At 39.3% G+C, this 23,483-nt stretch overlaps 1 protein-coding gene across 1 annotated transcript in view; it reads right to left on the reverse strand.

Moving 5' to 3' along the window:
• Window positions 1–22,323, reverse strand: part of RNF168 (ring finger protein 168) — a 35,802-nt gene extending 13,479 nt beyond the window's left edge. The window contains exons 1-4 of the mRNA XM_010592890.3: window positions 22,125–22,323; window positions 21,488–21,823; window positions 2,321–2,397; window positions 63–242 (exon numbers count right to left, since the gene is read on the reverse strand). Of these exons, the coding sequence (XP_010591192.1) occupies window positions 63–242; window positions 2,321–2,397; window positions 21,488–21,788 (558 nt within the window). The 5' untranslated portion in view covers window positions 21,789–21,823; window positions 22,125–22,323. The remainder of the gene's footprint in view (window positions 1–62; window positions 243–2,320; window positions 2,398–21,487; window positions 21,824–22,124) is intronic.
• Window positions 22,324–23,483: the final 1,160 nt, after the last annotated feature.

The following is a 23,483-nucleotide window of genomic DNA, read 5'->3' on the forward strand; positions in this document are numbered from 1 at the left end:
AAATAGCCTCTACTTATGGCAATCACTACTTCTTTAGTTCTTTGAAAATCCCTAAGACTTACAATATTAATGCTTAGTCTCCTTGCCAGTTCTTCGTCACTTTTCAGTTGTTCTTCCACCTCTCTTTGCCTTTTTTCTGCTTGCCTTTTTTCCTCTTCTTCTTCCTCTGCCAATAACCTCTGTATATATTCTTCACTGGCTTTGTTTTCTTCTTCCTCATTGGCTCGTCGCTCTGCCTCCACCTTAAAAATGATTAATAAAGTTCAATCCTCTAAATTTTTTAGTATACTTGCAATATTTCGTAGTAAGGATAGTTAAAGAAAAATAAAAAAGAACAAATTGGCAGAAAATGAAATAAGTGAAGTACAAATCTGGAGGTAAATTCCTGCAGAATAGCTCAAGAAGATGCCTTCAAAAAGCGTTCCCCAATCAGTCTGATGTAACTTTGATTGTATTCCCATCCCTCCTTTCCTCAATCCTTATCAGTTTCTACTATACTACCACACACTTGTGGAAGTGTTTATTGGTAACACTTTCCTACTTAACAGAGTGCCATGCTGACCAACTTTGGCCTGGGTGCCTGGGGCTAATCCTAGCAAAAGGGATAGAATAATGAAGACTGGCTTAGACCAATCAGGTTATCCCCGGAGTTGGGCCCAACCCCCAAATATTGAGGGCTGGAGTGGAACAGATGTTGAAGAAACAACCCCATTGGCCATTATAATTATCATCTCTGATTTACAGATAAGGAAAATGAGGCATAGAAAAGCAAGTAACTTTCTCAGGTCAGTAAGTGGCAGAACTGGGACACCATCCAGGTTCTAGGACCTATGGTGAAACTTGTAGACATTCAAATTATAATGCCTGAAAGAAATAATACAAGAACTACTTTAGCAATACAAAGAAATTGGTTCAAGAATAAGCCCTTGATCCAGCTGGAGCAAATGAGACATGAGGCAAAGTTCACAAGAGGAACTCTAAGTCTGCGTGCTCATAAAGGAAAGCACAGGAAGAAGGCGTCTCATCTTCCTCTCCCTGTTGCTGGTGTGCATCTGAGGAGGCCAATTGGCAAGGAAACGGAGGTAGAGCTCTGGCTGAAACTAACCCGGAAGCCCACATCTTTGGAATTCTAGTTAATTACAATTTTCTTATTATCTAAGGTAGTTTTAGTTGATTTTTCTTTTACTTGTAGTCAAAAATATTCTGATAGAGTCTGTTCTCATCATATTGTTGTGAATACTAAAAAAAAAATTGCTTTAAAGCTCTCATTTAGCACCATGCTTAGGCAATATGCTGACAATTATGTTAGCTGTAATAATGATTTATTATTTATTAGTTCTAAACTGGCACAGTCCAGTATTATAGCCACTAGATACATGTGGCTGTTAAGCACCTGAAATGTGATTAATCTGAATTGAGATGCACTGTCAGTGCAAAATACACAAAAGATTCTGAAGACTACTACGAAAAAAAAATGTAAACTCTCTCAATAATTATATACGTAACTTTATATGTATATGATATAATATGATGTAATGCAATTATATAATTATATTTGTAATTAATAACTTTATATCGATTATATGATAAAATGGTATTTTGGATACACTCGGTTAAATAAAAAATAGTATTAAAATTTGACCTTTTTTTTCCCTGAACTTTGTTTTTTTTAATGTGGCTACTAGAAAATTCTGTATTACACATGGGCTTGCACTGTGTTTCTACTGGACTGTGCTGCTCTACACAGAGCAGGAGGGTCCAGTGCTGAGGCTCTCCAGTTCAAAGGCTTCACTGAATACATTCCTCCCCTCTTTTCCTATTTAAGCACTTCGCCACCCTCCAAAAAAACCCAAACCCATTGCTGCCGAGATGATTCCAACTCATAGCGACCCTACAAAACAAAGCAGAACTGCCCATAGGGTTTCCAAGGAGCAGATGGTAGATTCAAACTGCCAACCTTTTGGTTAGCAGCCACATGCTTAACCACCGTGCCACCAGGGCTCCGAGTACTTCACAATTAGCCCTCTATGGTCTCCTCACCTAAACCCGTACTTTACCACCCTTTTTCCATTCTTTAAGCTCAAAGCTGTAGGGAAACGGAAAATGTTCCCCTCTACTTACAAAGAGCACCAATTATGTGTAAGTAAGCTAAAGCTAGTTCCTAAGTATTTGGAACACATGTAAAAATTAGAGCCTTTCTAAAGTACATTAAAATCATTAAAATTTCAATATATACTATTTATATAAGCACATAACTGTATGTAAAATATGAAACTAAAAACATAACATAATTTTCTAAAAAAGAACATTTAGCACTTACCTTCCTTATCTCCTCTTCATATTCTCTTCTCAGTTCCCCAGGTATACTCAATAGACGAACTGGCTGATAGTCATCAACTGTTTTAGATAAAAAAAGAAAAGAAAAGAATACTATAAGCAACCCAGAAATTTATGGCTAGACTTGGTTTTCTTAAAAATCATATTAACATAAACATGCAAAGGTAAAATGTACAATTATTAAGAGCTACAGAAATATCCAAAAGCAAAGAGACTAGGGGCCAATCAGTAGACAAGAGATTTTAATGAATTTCTAGAAAACAGAAAGCTGAGAAAAGAGAGGTGAGTGAAGGAAAATGTAATTCAGCTGGGAGGCAACCTGCCCCCTAAGCCTGGAGAACTGGCTCAAGCCCGAAAACACAAGGCACAAAAGAGTTCAGAGCGAGCATGTGTGGCACTGAAAACTGGGGAATTCAAAATTCATAGGCCATTTAATCAGAATACTTGCCTAGTAGGTGCTTCTCCCTGGAGACGTGTGCATATGCACAATACATATTCACAGGTTATTCTTTAAAGAAACTGAATGGTGTGGAGAGAGGCAGAGCAGCTAATGTAAAAGACGGTGACCCAGAGCCAAGTCCTCCACAATCTGGCAGTTAGGGGTGGCAAAACATAACAGCCAGCATTCCATCTGCTTGCCCTCAAACAATGTCTTCCAGTCACCAATCCCATCCATGTACACAAAGCTTTTCTCTAGGACCTCATTTTTAAACATGAAAGCAAAACCGGGGATCACCAGACATTTGAAATAAATGTACAGGATTAAAGAGAAAGACTAAGCTATACAAAGAAGAAGGAAAAGAGGGTGGAGCAAGTTGATGAAGTGAGTGGATACTCCCATTTACTTCCCCAGCAACTAACCCGCAGAACAATAAATAAAAACAAGCACAGACTGAGATCTCAGAACTCGGGATGGAAGCTGACGTGTTAAGAGAGTCGGGGTAAGTCCAGAAGCAGGGGAAAGGAGGAGTGGGGACAGCACAGAAGTTGGAAGAACCTACCCATTAATATCTGGAGCACTTGCTCCTTGCAGCCATTTTGAGATAGGCCTGGTAACACCCCAAACAGGGAACACAGAAAGGGAGCTAATCTGAGGAAGCTGTAGCCTGATTTTTTAAAGCAGCACAGACTGGCCATAAGACTTCATGGGCCACGCAATTGGGAAGGTGTAAAAAGAGACCATGGCACTGCAAGAATGTGCTGTTGAATCTCCCTGAGGCCTGAGACAGACGGGCTTCTAGTGCCCAGGAGGAACTGCAAAGGCGGCAGGGTGAGGAGTACACTCCAGACTGACAGGCAACACAGGCAGAAACACCTAGCTCCCTGTCTACAGCAGGACACTGTGGGCGAGCCTGTGCAGGGGTGTCCATGAAGAAAAGACAGAGAGCCCTCCCAACTTCACAGGAAAACTGAGCCCCATCGTTTATGTCAGCATCTGCAACCAGCTAAACTACCCCCCGCCAGAGCATGTGTACTGAATTCTGGAGATCAAGCATCCAGAACTTCAGAATCAGCACTGAAAAAAACCTAAAGATAAGAGTGACCTCCAGTGCTTCTCAGAAAATACGAGGCCCACTGCCGCTAGGTCAATTCTGACTTGTGGAAGACCCTGTGGGGTGGAATGGAACTCCCGTGGGGTTTCCAGGACCTAAGTTCAACAAAAAATAGTAAAACACACAAAAATCATAACAGAAGAAGGACCAATCAAAAGCAAAACATAAAGAAGAGGAAATTTCCCCTATGGAGGCCAGACTAATGGAACAAATTGAAAATTTTCAGACTACAGTGCTAAATATGTTTAAAGAAAGCAAAAAGCACACAGAAAACAAACTAGTGGAGATAAGGAGCAAAATGAGAGGCTCAACAAGGAAACAGGAAAAACAAAACAGAGAACTAGTGAAACTAAAGAATAAAGTGAGTTAGAAAAAGCAAGAGAAATACTCAAAAATAGAGTTGAACAGACAGAAGATAGAATAAATGAACTAGAAGACAAACTAACTGAACTTATCAAGTCTCAAGAGAAAACAAGTAAAGAGCAAAGAAAAGCAAGCAAACCTAAATGGAAATATGGGATTCAATTAAGAAATCTAACATTAGAATTGTTGGAATCTCAGAGCACCACGACAACAATGAAGGCATAGAAACAATTTTCCAGGAGATAATCAAAGAGAATTTCCCAAACTTGAACAAAAAACCAAGCCTGCAAATACAACAAACTACATGAACCTCAATTAGAAAAAACACACACTCAAAAAAATCAACACCATGCCATAGCCTAATAAAATTCTTGCAAACCAAAGACAAGGAGAGAATTCTGAAAGCAGCAAGAGAAACACACAATATATCAAGGGTCTTTCATAGTAATCAGTGCTGATTTCTCCCCAGAAACTCTAGCAGCCAGAAGACAATGGAGAGACATATATGAAATACTGAATGAAAACAAATGTCAACCAAGAATTCTTTACCCAGCGAAGTTGTCGTTCAAAAATGAGGGGGAAATCAAGACATTCCAAAAAAAACAGAAGCTCTGGGAATTTGCAAGTACCAGACCAGCTTTGCAAGTGTTACTCAAGGGAGTATACCAAATGGAAAGGCAAGATCATTAAATAAATAGTTGCACCTATACATGGGGAAGGAAACCCTGGTGGCGTAGTGGTTAAGTTCTACGGCTGCTAACCAAAGGGTCGGCAGTTCAAGTCCACGAGGCGCTTCTTGGAAACTCTGTGGGGCAGTTCTACTCTGTCCTATAGGGTTGCTATGAGTCGTAATCGACTCGATGGCACTGGGTTTTGGTTGTACGTGGAGAAAACTAAAGACAGAGAGATCTTCAAATAACGCGACGACACGAGCAATCATAAGGACCAAGTTTATGATATTTTCAGGGAATAAACTCAATAATTAAATCCTGTAAGCAATACATCAAGTTTATAAACTATAAGTACAAAGTAAACTTATCAAATACAAGTTATATACTGATATTAATGGAGACACAACAACAAAAATGCAGAAGAGAGGAGTATTATCAGGAATAGATTAGGTTAAGGTTGTATGTTAACTGTTGTTCATATTTTAAACATTGTTGCAATTGTACGTTGTGTAATGTAATAAATATGGTAACCACTAAGAAATCACCAATAAAAAACATTCAGATGAAAAGAAGGAAGAAAGCAAAAAGGTTCATCACAAGAAAGCAGTCAAAAACAAACAAAAACAGAAAAATCAGAATAAAAAAACAAAGATAGAAAACACTCAAAAAACAAACAGCAAAATGGCTGGGGTAACACTTCGTTTTCGGTAATAATCTTAAATGTGTAAATGATCTAAGCACCCATGCAAAAGGTAGAGAGTAGCAGAATGGACTAAAAAAAAATTGATCCATTCTTTTGCTGTCTACAAGAAACACACTTTAAACATAAGGACACAGAAAGACTGAAAGAGGATGGAGAAAAATATTCTATGTAATCAGTAAACAAAAAAGAATGGGGTGGCCATAATGATATCAGATAAAATAGGCTATAAATCAAAATCTCTTACAAGAGACGAAGAAGACCTTACATAATAACAAAAGGGTCAATCCAGCAAGAAGCCATTTAACAATTATATATGCACCTAACAGCAATGCTACAAATACATGGAACAAATACCGACTTACATGAAAGACGAAATAAACAATTCCAAAACAATTGTAGGGGACTTCAACACACCACTTTCAATTGTAGACAGAACATGTAAAAAGAAGATTGCAAAGGACATTGGGAACTTAAAACTATAAGCCAAGTGGACCTAAGAGAGATATATAGAACACACCACCCAGCACCAGAATGATATACATTCTTCTCCAGCGCACATGATTATTTTGCATAATAGACGATATGCTAGGACACAAAACAAGTCTCGACAAATTTAAAAAGACTGAAATCATACAAAGCAATTTCTCTGACCATACAGTATGAAGCTGGAAATCAACAGGAAAATATATACATGGAAACTAAATAATACACTACTGTCTTCATCTAGTATTGCTATAACAAAAATACCACAAGTAGATGGGTTTAACAAACAGATATTTATTCTCTCACAGTTTAGGAGGCTAGAAGTCCGAATTCAGGGCACCAGCTCTAGTGGAAGGCTTTCTCTCTCTGCTCCAGGGAAAGGTCCTTGTCATCAATCTTCCCCTGGATCTTGGAGTTTCTCAGTGCAAGGATCCTGGGTCCAAAGGATGTGCTCTGCTCCCAGCACTTCTTTCTTGTTGGTATGAGGTCCCTCACCTCTCTGCTTGATTCTCTCTTTTATAGCTCAAAAGAGACTGACTCAAGATCCAACCTAATCTGTAGATTGAGTCCTGCCTCATTAACACAACTGCCTCTAAACCTGCCCCATTAACATCATAGAGGTTAGGATTTACAACACATAGGATAATCCCATCAGATCACAAAATGGTGGACAACCACACCATACTGGGAATCAAGGCCTAGCCAAGTTGATATGCATTTTAGGGGAATACAATTCAATTCATAACAATTACTTAAAAACTATTGGGTCGCACCAAAAAACCAAACCTAACCCATTGCCACTGAGTCGATTCTAACTCATAGTGACCCTACAGAACAGAGGAGAACTGCTTCATAGGGTTTCCAAAGAGCGGCTGGTGATTTGAACTCCCGACCTTTTGGTTAGTAGACTGGGCTCTTAGTCACTGAGCCACCAGGGCTCCTACTGGGCTATACAAGAAATCAAAAGTGAAGTTTAAAAACATTCCCAGAATCAAACAAAAATGAAAACAACATATCAAAACTTTGGGACACAGCAGAAACAGTACTCAAAAGGGAAATTTATAGCAACAAATACCTACATTAAAAAAAAAAAGATCCAAAATCGTTAACTTAAACTGAAAACTTATATAGAAAAGAACAAAACAAGCCAGAAAAAGGAAATAATAAAGATCATGGCAGAAATAAAGGAATCGGAAAATAGAAAAACAATAGAAAGAATCAACAAAAAAAGAAGTTGGCTTTTTGGAAGGATCAATGAAATAGACAAACCACTGGCTAGACTGACAAAAGAAAAAAAGCAAATAACCAAATTAAGAAATTGGTGACATTACAACTGATCCAACAGAGATAAAGATCATAACAGATTACTATGAAAACCTGTACTCCAACAAATTTGAAAACCTAGATGAAATGGTCAAGTTCCTAGAATCATACTACCTACCCAAACTTAACACAAACAGAAGTAGAAAATTTAAACAAATTACAAAAGAAGAGATTGAAGATGTCATCAAAACACTGTCAACAACAACAAACGACCAGGACCAGAAGGCTACACTAGAGAATTCTACCAAACATTCAGAGAAGAGTTGACACCAATCCTACCCAATCTCTTCAAAAACATAGAAGGAACACTACCATACTTTTTCTATGAAGCCAGCATAACCCTGATACCTAAACTAGGCAAAAACTCACACACGCACAAAAAAAAATATAGACCAATACCCCTTATGAACACAGATGCAAAAATTTTCAACAAAATTCTAGCCAACATACCACTGCCTCTACCAGACTGAGTCCAGTACAGCTATATGGTGCCTGGCTACCACTGACTGCTCTAACAGAGATCACAATATAGAGTCCCAAACAGAACTGGAGAAAAATGTAGGACAAATTCTAACTCACAAAAAAAGACCAGCTTTATTGGCCTGACAGAGACTGGAAAAACCCCAAAAGTGTGGCCCCCAGACACTCTTTTAGTTCAGTAATGAAATCACCCCAAAGGTTCACCTTTCAGCCAAAGATTAGACAGGCCCATAAAACAAAACGAGACTAAACAGGCACAACAGCCCGGGGCAAGGACTAGAAGGCAGGAGGGGACAGGAAAGCTGGTAATAGAGAATCCAAGGTCAAAAAGGGAGAGTGTTGACATGTTGTGGGGTTGTCAGCCAACGTCATAAAACAATATGTGTATTAACTGTTTAATGAGAAACTAGTTCTGTAAACCTTCATCTAAAGTACAATAAAAAAGAAAAAAAAATTCCAACAGACTTCAGCAACATATCAAAAAACGCATACAGTATGATCAAACGGGATTCATTCCAGACTTAGAAGAGTGGTTCAACATTAGGAAATCAATGTAATCCACCTCATAAATAAAACAAAGCAAAGGAAACATATGATCACATCAATTGATATAGAAAAGAAAGTCAATAAAATTCAACATCCTTTCCTGATAAAAACTCTCAGCAAAATAGGAATAAAAGGGAGAATTCATAATTACGCCATATATAAAAAACCAACAGCCAACAATATACTCAATGGAGAAAGGCTGAGAGCCTTCCCTTTGAGAATGAGAATGAGACAAAGATGCCCACTATCACCACTCTTACTCAACACTGTTCTGGAAGTCCTACCCAGAGCAATAAGACAAAAAAGAGAAATAAAAGGTATCCATATTGGAAAGAAGAAGTAAAAGTATCTCTGTTTGCAGATGACATGATCCTATACGTAGAAGACCCTTAAGATTCCAGAAGAAACTGCTGGAACTAACAGAAGAATTTAGCAATGTTGTAGAGTACAAGATCAACACACAATAATCAGTTGGGTTTCTCTACACTAGCAGAGAATACTCTGAAAAACAAATTAAGAAAACAATACCAATTACGATAGCCCCCAAATTAATAAAATACCTATAAACTAACCTAACCAGGGACATAAAAGACTTATACAATGAAAATTATAAAACTACAAGAGACTAAAAGAGAACTACAAAAATGGAAAGACATCCCGTGCTCATGGATTGGAAGAGTTAATATAGTGAAAATGTCAATCCTAAAGCAATCTACAGATACATTGCAATCCCAATACAAATCCCAACAACATTCTTTACTGAAATGGAAAAACTAATGACCAACTTTATATGGAAAGAAAAGAAATTTCAAACCGCCAAAGCAATACTGAAGAAAAAGAACAAAGTAGGAGGTACCACACTCCCTGATATCAAAACATACTATTCAGCCACTGTTACCAAAACAGCCTGGTATTGGTTTAGTGAACAGACACATAGGCCACTGGCATGGAACTGAGAACTAAGATTTAAACCAAGCCATCTACAGAGAGCTGATTTTTGACAAGGGGTCAAAGGCCATTCAGTGGGGCAGAAACAGTTTCTTTAATAAATGGTGCTAGTAAAACTGGACATCCATTTGCAGAAAAATGAAACAGGACTCATACCTTACACTATAAAAAAACCTCAAAATGCATCAAAGACCTAAATTTTAAACCTAAAATCATAAAATTCCTGGAAGACATAGTGAGAAAACCATGGGACCCAATCTTTTGTAAAAATAGAATAACAAACGTAACAACAAATGCATGAACAGAAAAAGACAAAATAGATAAATTGGATCTCTTGAAAATTAAAAACTTATGCTCACCAAAAAACTTTATTAAAAAAGTAAACAGCCTATAGACTGGGAAAAAAATCTTCGGAAATGACTTATCTGATAAGGGTCTAATCTCTAAAATCTATAGAAAACTGCAACAACTCAATAACAAAAAGACAAACAACCCAATCACAAAATGAGCAAAGGACATGAACAGAACCTTCATCCAAGCAGCCAACATGTTCATGATCATTAGCCATTGTTGTCGTTAGGTGCCATCCAGTTGGTTCCTACTCACAGCAACCCTATGGACAACAGAACAAAACACTGCCTGGTCCTGCACCATACTCACAATCGTTATGCGTGAGCCCACTGTTACAGCCACTGTGTCAGTCCATCTCATTGAAGGTCTTCTCTTTCTCTGACCCTCCACTCTACCAAGCATGATATCCTGCAGGGACTGGTCCCTCCTTATAACACATCCAAAGTACATGAGACGAACTCTCGCCATCCTTTCTTCTAAGGAACATTGTGGCTACAGTTCTTGCAAGACAAGAGTTGTTCGTTCTCCTGGCAGTGCACAGTATATTCAATATTCTTCACCAACATCTTCATTCAAATGCATCAATTCTTCTTCAGTCTTCCTTATTCACTGTCCAGCTTTGGCATGCAGATGAGGAGACTGAAAATACCATGGCTTCAGTCAAGTACGTCTTAGTCCTCAAAGTGACATCTTTGCTTTTCAACACTTTAAAGAGGTCTTTTGTAGATTTGCTCAGTACAACATGTTGTTTGATTTCCTGACTGCTGCTTCCACGGATGCTGATCATGAATCCAAGTAAAATGAAATCCCTCACAATTTCAATCTTTTCTCCATTTAATCACAATGTTGCTTATTGGTCCAGTTGTGAGAATTTTCCCCCCCCGTGGTGAACAGAAACACATCTGCCTCTCTAAAGGGGCAGCTGATACTCAACTTCAACTGACTACTACCATTTAGGAACCTGAGGCCCGTCATCACAGTATTTTTTCTTATTTAAAGAAAATTCAGGTTTTTATGTGAAATCTCCCAATCTTCAATGCTGCTGTTGGAAAGGTCATGGAAAACATGTCTGCAGGCTTTATATAGCCTGCAAGCCAGTAATTTACAGATTCTGTAGAAGACGAATTAAAAACAGTGATGTAACTCGTCATAACAAGTAGGATGAAGTACGCTAAATTCTCAATTTATCTTAGCCATTGAGGAGGATCGATCTGAGACAACACAGAGGAAAATACAGGAAAGAGAAATGGAAGGTTCCTGAAAAAACAGAAAGGGCTAGAAATAAAGCCCAGGTAGATAGTAGGAACAGCACTTCATTACAACAGGAATAAAGGAAGATAAGACATATGCAGAGGTGAAGTTTAATTATCAGATGCGACAGTTGAGGGGTTGGCAAACGTTTTCTGTAAAAGGCCAGACAGTATTTTAATGCTTTCGGGGCTATATGGTCTTTGTCACAGTTATTCAACTCTGCCATTACAGTACGAAAGCAGCTATCAACGTAAGAGTAAGTGTTGTGCCTATGTCTCAAAAAAACTTTAGCTACAAAAAAAGAAGTGGGGCAAATCTGGCCTGTAAGCTGTAGCCTGCCAGCCTCTGGCTCAGAAAATTCTTAACTTTTAAAGTCCTCCAGTAAAATTCCATATCCGTAGGGATGGTCAGCAAAGTGGTGGAATATTACTTGATTGCAGACAATTGGAAAGAAAGGATTTCAGATATCTTCTTAAAAAAATTCACTTTTAAAAAATGAGTAAAAATAGTCAAGAAAATTTAGAAAAAGAATAGCAAAGACAGACTTTTTAAGATACCAAAACATACAATTAAGAAAACATAAGGAAATTTATCCCAATTTTTTGTTTTAATTTTGAAGCAAAAATCATAGTTAATTAAAGAACCTAATTCCAATACAGGCACAAAGATAAAAGTAAATAAATAACAAAACCTAACTTAAACTGTCACACTGTTTATAAAACTACTCTTCCATTCCTCAACCTGACTCTGTTTGCCCCATCATGGAAAGAGTTTTAATTTGCTCCCCCTCTTCTGTTTTTTACTGTGAAAATTTTTAAATCTACAGAAAACTTGCAAATACACTATGATGAACTCCCAGTTGTCCTTCATCAAGATTCGCTGAGTATTAAGTCTGCCATTTAATGGCTGATTTTATAGTTTATTTTAAATGTTTATACCATTCTCATGTAGGAAAATACAAGCAGGTTCTCTAATTACTTATCGCCCCTAATCGGAGTTCTTTTAATGATAGAATTACACATAAATAAGGATAAATCCAACTAAAGGAATCTCTGAGAATTGCAAATTAATTAGTCCAATGCAGAAAATTCTCAAACAAACAAAAACACGACAATAAAGCAAATACCACCCATGTACAAACTTCCCTATATATTTTTACAAGTTTCATTGTAAAAACCCTGAAGGAAGTTGCAGAGCTGATTACCGTAACCGATGTCACTAAGCTATACACCTATACAAAGCTGAACTGGCAAATGTTATGGGATAATACATTTTTACAAAAAACATCCAGCAGCTGCCGATGCTGCTTGTGTATGGGACAACACCTCACGGGATTTGCTTTCTCGATTTGGTGGTTCAGGGTCATGGTTTCACGGGACTTCCCAGTTAATCGGCCTAGTATCGTTTTTTAGAGCTTCTGTTCCACCTCCTAGTTCACCAGGGTCTTAAAAGCTTGCAAATGCCCATCCAAGGTACAACAATTAGTCTCTACTCATCTGAAGCAACAGAGGAAGGGGGGTCAGCGGCAGGAGGAGAAAATGGAATGTGTGGCTAATTGCCTCCATGAACAACTAACTGCCCCCTTTGCCAGAACTGGATGGTGTCCAGCTACCATTATTTAATGTTTTGATCAAAGGATTCTATAGAAGAATCCTGATCAAAAGGGGAAAAATGCAGAACAGAATTTCAAAATTTCATGGAATCCAGTCTTTCTAGAGCCACTGAGTCTAGATGAACCCCTGAAACTACTGCCCTGAGGTAATCTTTTAAACCTTAAACCAAAAATAACCCCTGAAATCTTCTTAAAACCAAACAATATTTAGCTTAACTAGTAAGGAATGTCTGCCTTGAGCTTTGTGTTCTTTTAAATTCTATCTACGTGGGATCAAATTGGTAACAGGAACTTGAAACATTAGATAGGAAATTTAGGGGACAGTGAATTTATGCTAATGGGGGGACAGCTCGGGAAAAGAGGGTGAGAATGGTTATACAACTAAAAGAATGTAATCGCTGTCACTGACCTGTACATACAGAAACTGTTGAATTGGTCTATGCGCTGTTGTGTATATTCTCAACAATAACAATAAAAAAAAAAAATTTTTTAAAGCTGACAGAATTGGAGGAAGAAAAAGACAATTCAGCCATAAGAGAGACCTTAACCCTCCATTTTCAATAATGGCTAGGACAATTAGGCAGAGATAAGGATGGAGACTTCAACAACACTATAAACCAACTAGGCCTCACAGACACCTATAGAACATTCCCCCCAACAGCAGAATACACATTCTTGCCAAATGCACATGGAGCATTCTCCAGGGTAGACCATATGCTAGGCCATAAATCAAGCCTCAATATACATAAAAGGACTGGAATTGTACCAAATGTGTTCTCCAATCACAATGAAGTGAAATTAGAAATTTATAACAGAAAAAAAATAGGGGGAAATTCACAAATTTGTAGAAATAAAATTATATACTCCTAAACAATGAATAGGTCAAAGAAATCACGAAAGTAATCAGAAAATACTTTGAGATGAATGAAAATGAAACTATAACATACCAAATTTTATGGGATGCAGCTAAAACAGTGCTTAGAGAGAAACTTAGGAGGTATAAATGCCTATATTACAAAGAAGAAAAATTTCAAATTAATAAGCTACCTTACACCTTAAGACACTAGAAAAAAGGAGAGCAAACTAAACCTAAAGCAAGCAGAAGAAGACGTAACAAAGATTAGAATGAAAGGTAATAAAACAGAATAGTAAAATGGGGGGGGAAGACATCAAGGAAACCAAACTTTCGTTTGTTTTTTTAAAAAGACCAACAAAATTGACAAACCTTTAGCTAGACTGGCCAAGGAAAAAGAGAGAAGGCTCCAATTACCAAAATCAGGAAGAAAAGAGGAGACATTACTTCTGATCTTACAGAAATACAAAAGAATGTTAAGGGAATGCTATGAACAACTGTATGTCAGCAAGACAGGTAACTTAGATGAAATGAGTAAGTTCCCAGAAAGACAAACTAGCAAAACAGACAAGGAAAAACAGAAACTCTTAATATACCTATAGCAAGTAAAGAGATTGAAAATAAAAGCTCAGGACCAGATGGTTTCACTGATGAATTCCACCAAACATTTAAAGAATACTAATTATTCATAAACACTTCCAAAAAATAAAAGAGCACAAAACAGTTTCAAAACTCATTCTATGAGACTAGTATTACCTGGATACCCAAACCAGGTAAAGACACCACAAGAAAGAAAAACTACAGATTAATGGTTCTTAAGAATATATACACAAAAGTCCTCAACAAAATACTAGCAAATTGATTTCAGCAACATATAAAAAGAGTTTTATACCATGACCAACTGAGACTTATCCCAGGAATTCAAGGGTGGCTCATTTACAAAAATCAATCATTGTAATACACAACAGAAATAGAATAAAGCACACAAACCGTACTACATCTCGGTAAATGCACAAAAAGCATTTGAGAAAACCCAACACCTCTTCGTGATAAAAAACATTCAACAAACTAGGAGTAGAAGGGAACTTCCTCAACTTTAAAAGGGCAGCTATGAAAAATCCACAGCTGACAGAAAGGGATGTTCTCTCCTGCCACATTTATTCAACATTGTATTAGGGGTCTGGCCGGGGCAATTAGGCCATAAAAAGAAATACAAGGCATTTAAGCTAGGAAAGAAATAAAGAAGTTATCCTTTGCAGATGACATGATACTGTACGTAGGAAATCCTAAGGAATCCATTAAAAATTGTTAAAACCAATAAATGACTTCAGCAAGGTTATTAGAAGATTAATATACAAAAATCAATTGTTTCTCCTGTCTGGAGGGGAGATGAGAGGGCAGAAGGGGCCAGAAGCTGCCCAAATGGACATGAGGAGAGTGGAGGGAAGGAGTGTGCTGTCTCACTGGGGGGAGAGCAACTAGGAGTGTACAGCAAGATGTGTATAAATTTTTGTACGAGGGACTGACTTGATTCATAAACTTTCACTTAAAGCACAACAAAAATTAATAATAAAAAAATAATTATTTTCTAGTTAAACATGGCATGGGGACAGTACCTGACCTCCTCTAACTTCACAAGGAGGAGGGTGAATCAAGATCAACGGTCTAAGGCTGATTCTTATGAGGCTGAGGTCAGACATGCCTCCTCTCTCCACCATCTTTACCAATTCTGACACCAACCAACCCTCCCATGGAACTCTCAACTTCTGTGCTGGATTCGATAATTCATTGCAATGGCCACACAAAACTCACAGACAATACTCATGATTATGGGGTTTATTAGAGAAGTAACAGTTACAATTCAGGCTTAGGAACACTCAGGATACAGTACTTCCATCAGGATAGCCTCTTCCCAGCTGTACTCTCAGGCATGCCTCTCTCTGGCCCCTTGGCCTCTGACCTGCTCAGGCAAGTGTTACAAAACTCTTTTAGCTCTGGCAGTGACTGCCCAGACGCACCCCACTCTGCTAGTAAGCCTCGGCCCCAAAACACTTAGCTTTCTCACTCCGTGGGCTGGAAAGCCCACTGCGCCATCTCCTGCTGCCATTTCTCGCTGACTTCAGTGTTATAGCTCTCTCTCTGTCTCCTGGTTCCAAGAGCTTCTCAGCACAGGAACCCCAGGTTCAAAGGACGTGCTCCACTCCTGGCTGTTCTTCCTTTGTGTTGGTGGGATCCTCTCCTTGCTCTGGAATTGCTCTTTTAAACCTACCAAGATGGAAAAACTGACCATTCTCCTTGGTGGGCCACAGTTACTTTAGATGCACAGTCCCACTCAATCACTTGGGTGGGAGTTACAACACCATGGCGAGAAAGGCCACGTAACAGCAATCCATTGCATGGCATCTATATACTAGTGATGAATATTAAAAAAAATTAAAAAAAGATTCCATTTACAATAGCATCAAAAAAATAAAAGATATTCAGGAATAAATTAATGCAAAAAGTGTAAAGCTTATACTTTTTAATTTTTATAAAAATAACAAACGTTGTTGAAAGAAATACTTCCCAACTTGGTCTACAGAATCAATTGGTCTACCAAAATCCCAGCTGTCCGTTTTGGAGAAAATGACAAACTTTAAGAGACATAGAACAGCAGAAACAATCTTGAAAAATACCAAAATTGGAGAACTCACGTGTCCTAATTTCAAAACACACTTCAAAGCTACAGTCATCACAACTGTGTGGTACTGGCATAAGGATAGACATATAAACCAATGGAATAGAACTGAGAGTTGTGATGGTCAATGTTATGTATCAACTTGGCCATCATCAAAGGTAATGGGTTACTGCTCCAGGAAGAACCCTGTTTCCACCCAGACACCAGGCTCCAGCTGGAGCTGGACTTCCATTTTACTGCTGCTACTGTGGCAACGTGCGAGCCCCTGAATTCCAGCTTTCAGGGGCTTTTCGCAGTTTCAGTTTCCATTTGGCAGACACTATGTAATCAACTTCCATTTAGTGATCTAATGTGAGCAGCCAATCAGTTAAAAGGGGATTTTTCTTGGGGGGCATGGCCTGTCTGCAGTATATAAATGGATGTTCTGGCAAAGCTGTTCTCTCTTTCTCAATCCTGCACTCTTCTCATCACCTGACCTCCAGCTCTTGGAATGTAAGCCTGTAGAAGTCTCTGGCCTGCCACTCCACCTGCAGATTTTGGGTTCATCAGCCCTACAAACACATGAACCAGCGGAGGTCACCCGCTTGTTGCCTGACCCACGAATTTGGTACTTGCCAGCCCCTGCAATTGTGTGAGCCATCTCCTTGAACTTCTCTGTATGTATATTTACATATGCTTTGCTGGTTTTGCTCCTCTGGAGAACCTAGACTAGGAGTCCAGGAAAAAGCCATATACCTACGGTCAACTGACTTTTTATGAAGGCGCCAAGACTATTTAATAAGGAAAAGAATACTGTTTTCAATAAATGGTACTAAGACTACTGGATAGACACATGAAAATAAATGAAATTGGGCCCCTTCTTCATACTATACGCAAAAATTAACTAAAATGAATCAAAAACCTAAGCATAAGGGCTAAATCTTTGGAACCTTGGGTTAGGCAAAGCCTTCTTAGATATAACACCAAAACCACACGCAACAAAATAAATAAATATATTGAACATCATCCAAAAAAAAAAACAAAAACAACTTTCGTGCTTCAAAGGACACCATCAAGAGAGTGAAAAGATAACTCACACAATTGGAGAGTTTTTGCAAATCATAAGGAACTTACATATAAAATATGTAAAGAAGTCTTAAAACTCCATAATAAAAAGAAAAATACGCCAATTAAAATACAGGAACGGATATGAATAGACATTTCTCCAAAGAAGATACACAAATGACCAACAAGCACGTGAAAAGATGCTCAACATCATTACCCATCAGGGAAATGTAAATCAAAACCACAATGAAATGCCACTTCACACCCTCTAGGATGGTTTAATAAAAAAGACAGGCACTAACAAGTGTCGGCGAGGACGTGGAGAACCTGGAACCCTCATATACTACTGCTAGAAATGTAAAAAGGCACAGCCACTTGGGAAAACAGTGTGGCAGTTGCTCAAAGTTAAACTGAGTTACTATAAACCAAAACTAAAACCCAAATCCATTGTCCTCGAGTTGATTCTGACTCATAGCAACCCTCGTGGACAGAGAACTGCCCCATAGGGTTTCCAAGGAGCGGCTGGTAGATTTGAACTGCCGACCTTTTGGTTAGCAGCCAATGTCTTAACCACTGTACCATCAGGGCTCCCGAGTTACTATATAACCCAGCAATTCCATTCCCAGGTATATACCCAAAAGAAATGAAAACACACATCCACACACACATTTGTACAGGAACGTTCACAGCAGCATTACTCACAGCTGCCCAAAAGTGGAAACAATCCAAATGCCCATCAACTGATGAACAGGTAAATAAACTGTGGCATATCCATACAACGGAATATTATGTGGCCATAAAAAGTAATGAAGTACCGAAACATCCTACAACACGAATGATCCTTGAACACAACATTGTGTTAAGTGAAAGAAGCCAGTTACAAAAGACCACATACTGAATGATTCCACTTGTATGAACTGTCTAGAATAGGTAAATCTAAAGAAAGAGAACGCAGAACAGTGGTTGCTGGTGGGTAGAGAAGAGGGGAATGAAGAGTAACTGCTAATGGGTATAGGATTTCTTTTGGGGTGATGAAAATGATCCAAAAGTGATTGTGCTGATGGGTGCTCATGGGTGTACAAATGGGTGTGAAAATACTAGAAACTACTGAATAAAATGAACATATAAACATACCATGCGTTTTATACTCTAATGACTGTTGTAGGGCCCAAAATACATTTTATATTACATCCTAGAGAAAAAAAAGCAATCACATGAATACATATATGCACACCCATGTTCACTGCAGCACTATTCACAGTAGCAAAATGATGGAAACAACCTAGGTGCCCATCAACAGACAAATGAATAAACAAATTATGGTATAGTCACACAACAGAATACTAAGCAATGATAAAGAACAACAATGAATCCACGAAACATCTCCTAACCTTGATGAATCTGGAAAGCATTATGCTGAGTGAAATTAGTCACAAAAGGACAAATATTGTATGAGACCACTATCATAAGAACTCAAGAAAAGGTTTAAACACAGAGGAAAACATTCTTTGATGGTTACGAGGGTGTGGAGGGAGGGAGGAGTATTCACTAACTAGACAGTAGACAAGAATTATCTCAGGTGAAAGGAAAGACAACAAAAAATACAGGAGAAATCGGCAAAACTGGACTAAAAAAAAGCTAAGAAGTTTCCTGAATACAGTCAAACACTTCGAGGAACAGAATAGCAGAGGCGGGAGTCTGGGGACCATGGTTTCAGGGGACATCTAGGTCAACTGGCATAACAAAGTTTATTAGGAAAATGTTCCGCATCTCACTTTGGTGAGTGGTGTCTGGGGTCTTAAAAGCTAGCAAACAGCCATCTAAGATGCATCAATTGGTCCCAACCCACTTGAAGCAAAGGAGAACGAAGAACATTAAAGTCACAATGCAAATATTAGCCCAAGACACAAAAGGGCCACATAAACCAGAGACTCCATCAGCCTGAGACCAGAGGAACTAGATGGTACCCGGCTACCACCAAAGACCGCCCTGACAGGAAACACAACAGAGTGTCCCTGACAGAGCAGGAGAAAAGAGGGGTGCAGAACTCAAATTCTAATAAAAAGGCCAGACTTAATGGTCTGAGACTGGAGGAACCCCAGAAGACACGAAGCCCAGACTCTCTGCTAACCCAGAAGTAAAACCATTCCCAAAGCCAACTCTTCAAACAAAGATTAGACTGGACTATAAGACATAAAATGATACTCATGAAGAGTAAGCTCCTTAGTTCAAACAGATACAGGAGACTAAACGGGCAGCTCCTGTCGGGAGGCGACGTGACATAGCAGAGAGGCACAGGGGCTGGTTGAATGGATACCGGAGGAAATCCGGGGTGGAAAGGAGTGTGCTGTCACATTACAGAGAGAGCAACTAGGGTCACATAATGTGTGTACAGATTTTTCTATAAGATACTAACTTTAGCTGTAAACTTTCACTTAAAGCACAATAAGAATAAAATAATTCATAAAAATATACATGTATTTCATGTTAATAAAAATGTATTTAGATTCTACTGCGGGCATAATAAGACAAAGCTTATTCCTTACAGAGCCCAACACAGTTCTTACAATGTATTAGGCATTCTAACAGTAGTTAAACATTGTACAAGTCTTGGAGAATTTTAAAAATAACACAAAGCAAAGGATAATCAAATGATCATACTATAACACAGAGAAATACACAAAACATTTCAAGGAGATAAATTATACAATCAACATTTGAATCCTTACTCTAATATAAAGAACGTTATGTAACAATGTTATATAACAAACTATAACAATTTTATTTTAATAAGGATAATTCATATATCATTTCTGGCCTTGAAATACATTTCTCCAGCTTATATTTAAATATGAGAATTCTTGATCATCAGTAAATTAAAATTTTTTAACGTAAGTCATGGTTTATTTTGTAGTATAGCTTCCAAACATCTTAATGATGTATTCTTAACTACAGGGTTGACATTATCACTTCGCAAAATAAATTTTTAAAAAACAAGCTTATGAGCTGTTCTCAGAGACCACCTCCCAGCCAAACAACAGACAAGCATGTAAAATAAGTAACACCAGAGAAGAACATACTCCTTAGAACAATCAATTATACAAGGGCAAAAGGGCAATATTTGCCCCAAAGCAAACATGAGAAGGCAGGAAGGGGTAGAAAATCAGGATGAAAGGAAATGGGGAACCCACGGCGGACATGGGGAGAGTGCTGACACATTGTGGAGAATGAAATCAAAAGCCACAAAACACTTTACATACAAACTATCTAAGTGGAAACTAATCTGCTCTGTAAACTTCGCCTAAAGCACAATAAAAATAAATAAATAAGCAAACAAGCTTACGTTTACCAGCCAATTCTTTCTCAGATTTTGAAGTATAACTGAATAACACTTGCTGAGGCAAAAGAATACAGCTGATTTTTAGCATTTGGAAACTGCAAGTGTTTTTCATATGAAGAATAAATCTCAGTCTAGCTTTCACACATCACAAGTGATATCTTTCCCTCCTACACCAACAAATAAACCCAGTGTCTAAAAATTCAGCTTCATGAAAAATAGGTAAATCGGGTGATGACTGTTTCACAAAGTAATTTTCTAGAGTTGTTTAGATACCTAGTTTCTTAGTATTTTGCAAGCGACTTGAGATGCATAAACACTAAAAAGTCAGGTACAGGAGCCCACAGGCACCACATTCAAAGATCCGACAGGAAATACTGCAGGGTTTATTGATCACATTAGAGGAGGCAAGCTGCTGGGGCCAAGTATTCAGTCTGGGGCACTCTGACTAGCTGCTGAGTCCACACTGGAGGGCTCTGAATAAAAATGACTGAACTAGATGGAGCCGGTTACAGAAAGCTAGTTCAGGCTCACTGCATGCTTAAGAAGAGAATGGAGATGTACAGTCAAATTAAGCCAGAGAAAGTAATTCAAATAAAAGAAATAGTAACACAGGAATCCTGGAGTTTCCCTACTCCTAGTGTTGATGCATTCCTCATCTGTGAATATGGATTTAACTTTTCATAAGACTGAAGCTATAAACGACAACTGGCATATAATGCATACAATGTATGTAATTCATATAATTTCCACTGCTTAAGGCATCATAACAATGAACAACATCTTGCCCTTGACCTCAATAGGCATTTTGGGGACCATAAAATCCAAATTCCCCAGCACGATTTGGCCAAATACTAATGGTTTTTTTTTTGTTTGTTTTTAATGGAGAAGTGGTGATTCACTTTTTAAAGGGTTTTTCATTTTTTGACCAGTAAACACACCGGGTTTTACTCACCGATTTCCTCTGATTCTTGTCCACAGGCTCTAAGCTTGCATTCTTTTGGGTAGTATTTTTGAATTTTCTCCCACAGTTCCATATTGACAAGAGAATTTCTTCGGGCATGGTACCGGGTCCACGAGGAGACCCGGCGACGACAGAAGGGACAGCATAAATTTGCCTTTTCAACAGTCGACTGGAAGCACGGATTACAGAGCGTGTGGTTACAAGGAAAGGTTACGGGTTCGATTAGGATTTCCATGCAGATCTGGCACTGGCATTCCGACAAGGACGGGATGGCGTCCTTAGGTACGGCCATCTTCAGATGCTAAGAAAGCTATTCAACATCAACACCTGAAAGAAAAGCAATTGTATATTCGGCCCAACTACAGAAACAGAAAACAGTTCTGCGCTAGGATATTATGCCCAGGAGCGTACAAGCATTCAGAGATGAGGCGAATCAAGCGTCTTTTGGCAAAAAGACGCTGGGAGGGTTAGATAAACACTAATAAGTTGTATAACGATGTATGAGTCCATTTCAAGACAAACGTCGGGTAAGAAAATGAACGTTTTCGCCGTTGCGGCAGGGCTGAGGGTGGGCAGTGGTTCCCGGGGCGGCGGAAGGTTCGCGCCAAATTCCCCTTCTCCCTCTTACCAGGCGAGGGTGCTCCGTCTTAGCTCCGGGCATCGAAGCCCGAAGCCGCCAAGGCGCGAAGGTACCGGGTCAGTGCCCCAGGAAGAGCACTGTTTCTGCTCGGACGCCGGGCTCCGGCTGGAGACGCACTTCCGTCTTACCGTTGCTACGGTGGCAACGCGCGGGCCCCCGAGTTGCAGCTTTGGAGGGCTTCGCGCCGTTTCCGGGAGCTGCGCGCCACGCCCCTCCTCGCTCTGCCTCGAGCCTAAAAGCCTATTTGTTGCGGTGGTGCCCTAGCAACCCAAAAAGGGCTAGTGACGTCACGACTGCCCGCCAAAAGAGCACCTCCTACCCAGAGAGCACTGAGGCTCCTAAAATTTGGCTGGGCGGGACTTCCGGGCCTGCGCGCCCGCGCCGTCCCGCTCCCTGCTCCCGCTCCTGCGCGGGACTTCCGGCTCCCTGGGGGAAGCAGGTAGCTCAGCTAGGCTGGGTTCCGATCTTCTGCGCTCGCTGCTGCCGTGGGCTGCAGAAGTCTTGGGGTGTTGCGGGAAAGAGGAACCTTGGAAACACTAAAAATTCGACCAGTAATTTTTATTTTATTCTTCCCTTAGTATTCTTCAATCCACTTGTTTGTTAATTTGTAACTGAGCGCCTTAGGTCGGTTTCCAAGTTTCTCAGAAACGTATTTCGGAGGAAGCTTGATCCCGGAGAAAGATGGTGGTCTGAGAATCCGCAAACCTGCGACAATTTAACAGGCACACGCCTTACTCCTGTGGCCTAGCGCCTTCATAAGTCTGCAGCGCAGAGATGGGTCGTTTTAGTGTCATGTTCCCTCCTAATGGCGTCAGGCTCATCTGCTTGGGAGAGAAACGGGGCTGCCTCGGTCCTGGGGCTTAGCCGTGTCCTGTGCATCATTTGTAATACACTATTTCAATCTAGAACAGTCAGCGTTTTCAAGGAGGCTAACAGGAAAATGGTTTCCTATTTTATTACATTTTGAATAAGTTTTTCCACTTTGGCGGTAAGTTTTTGAACTGGTAACTAATTCCACAAAATTGAGTTCTATGAAAAAAATGCAAATTTAATCGAGGAAATGAGGGGAAATAGTATGATCCCCCTAGTATGTAAGAACTGGGCGTAAGGTTTTTGCAAGGTCAGAGCTATTGATAAACCCTATGGAAATCCAAACCAAATCCAAGGCCATGGAGTCATTACCGACTCATAATGACCCCATAGGGTTTCCAAGGCAGTAAATCTCTAAGGAAGCAGACTACCACATTTTTTTCTCCTGGAGCCGGAGCCGCTGGTGGTTTCCAACCGTTGGCCTTTTGTTTAGCAGCCGATAGCTTTAACCACTGCACCACCAAACCCTATGGCAAA

The sequence above is a fragment of the Loxodonta africana genome, chromosome 1, assembly GCF_030014295.1.
Source record: "Loxodonta africana isolate mLoxAfr1 chromosome 1, mLoxAfr1.hap2, whole genome shotgun sequence".
NCBI lineage: Eukaryota > Metazoa > Chordata > Mammalia > Proboscidea > Elephantidae > Loxodonta > Loxodonta africana.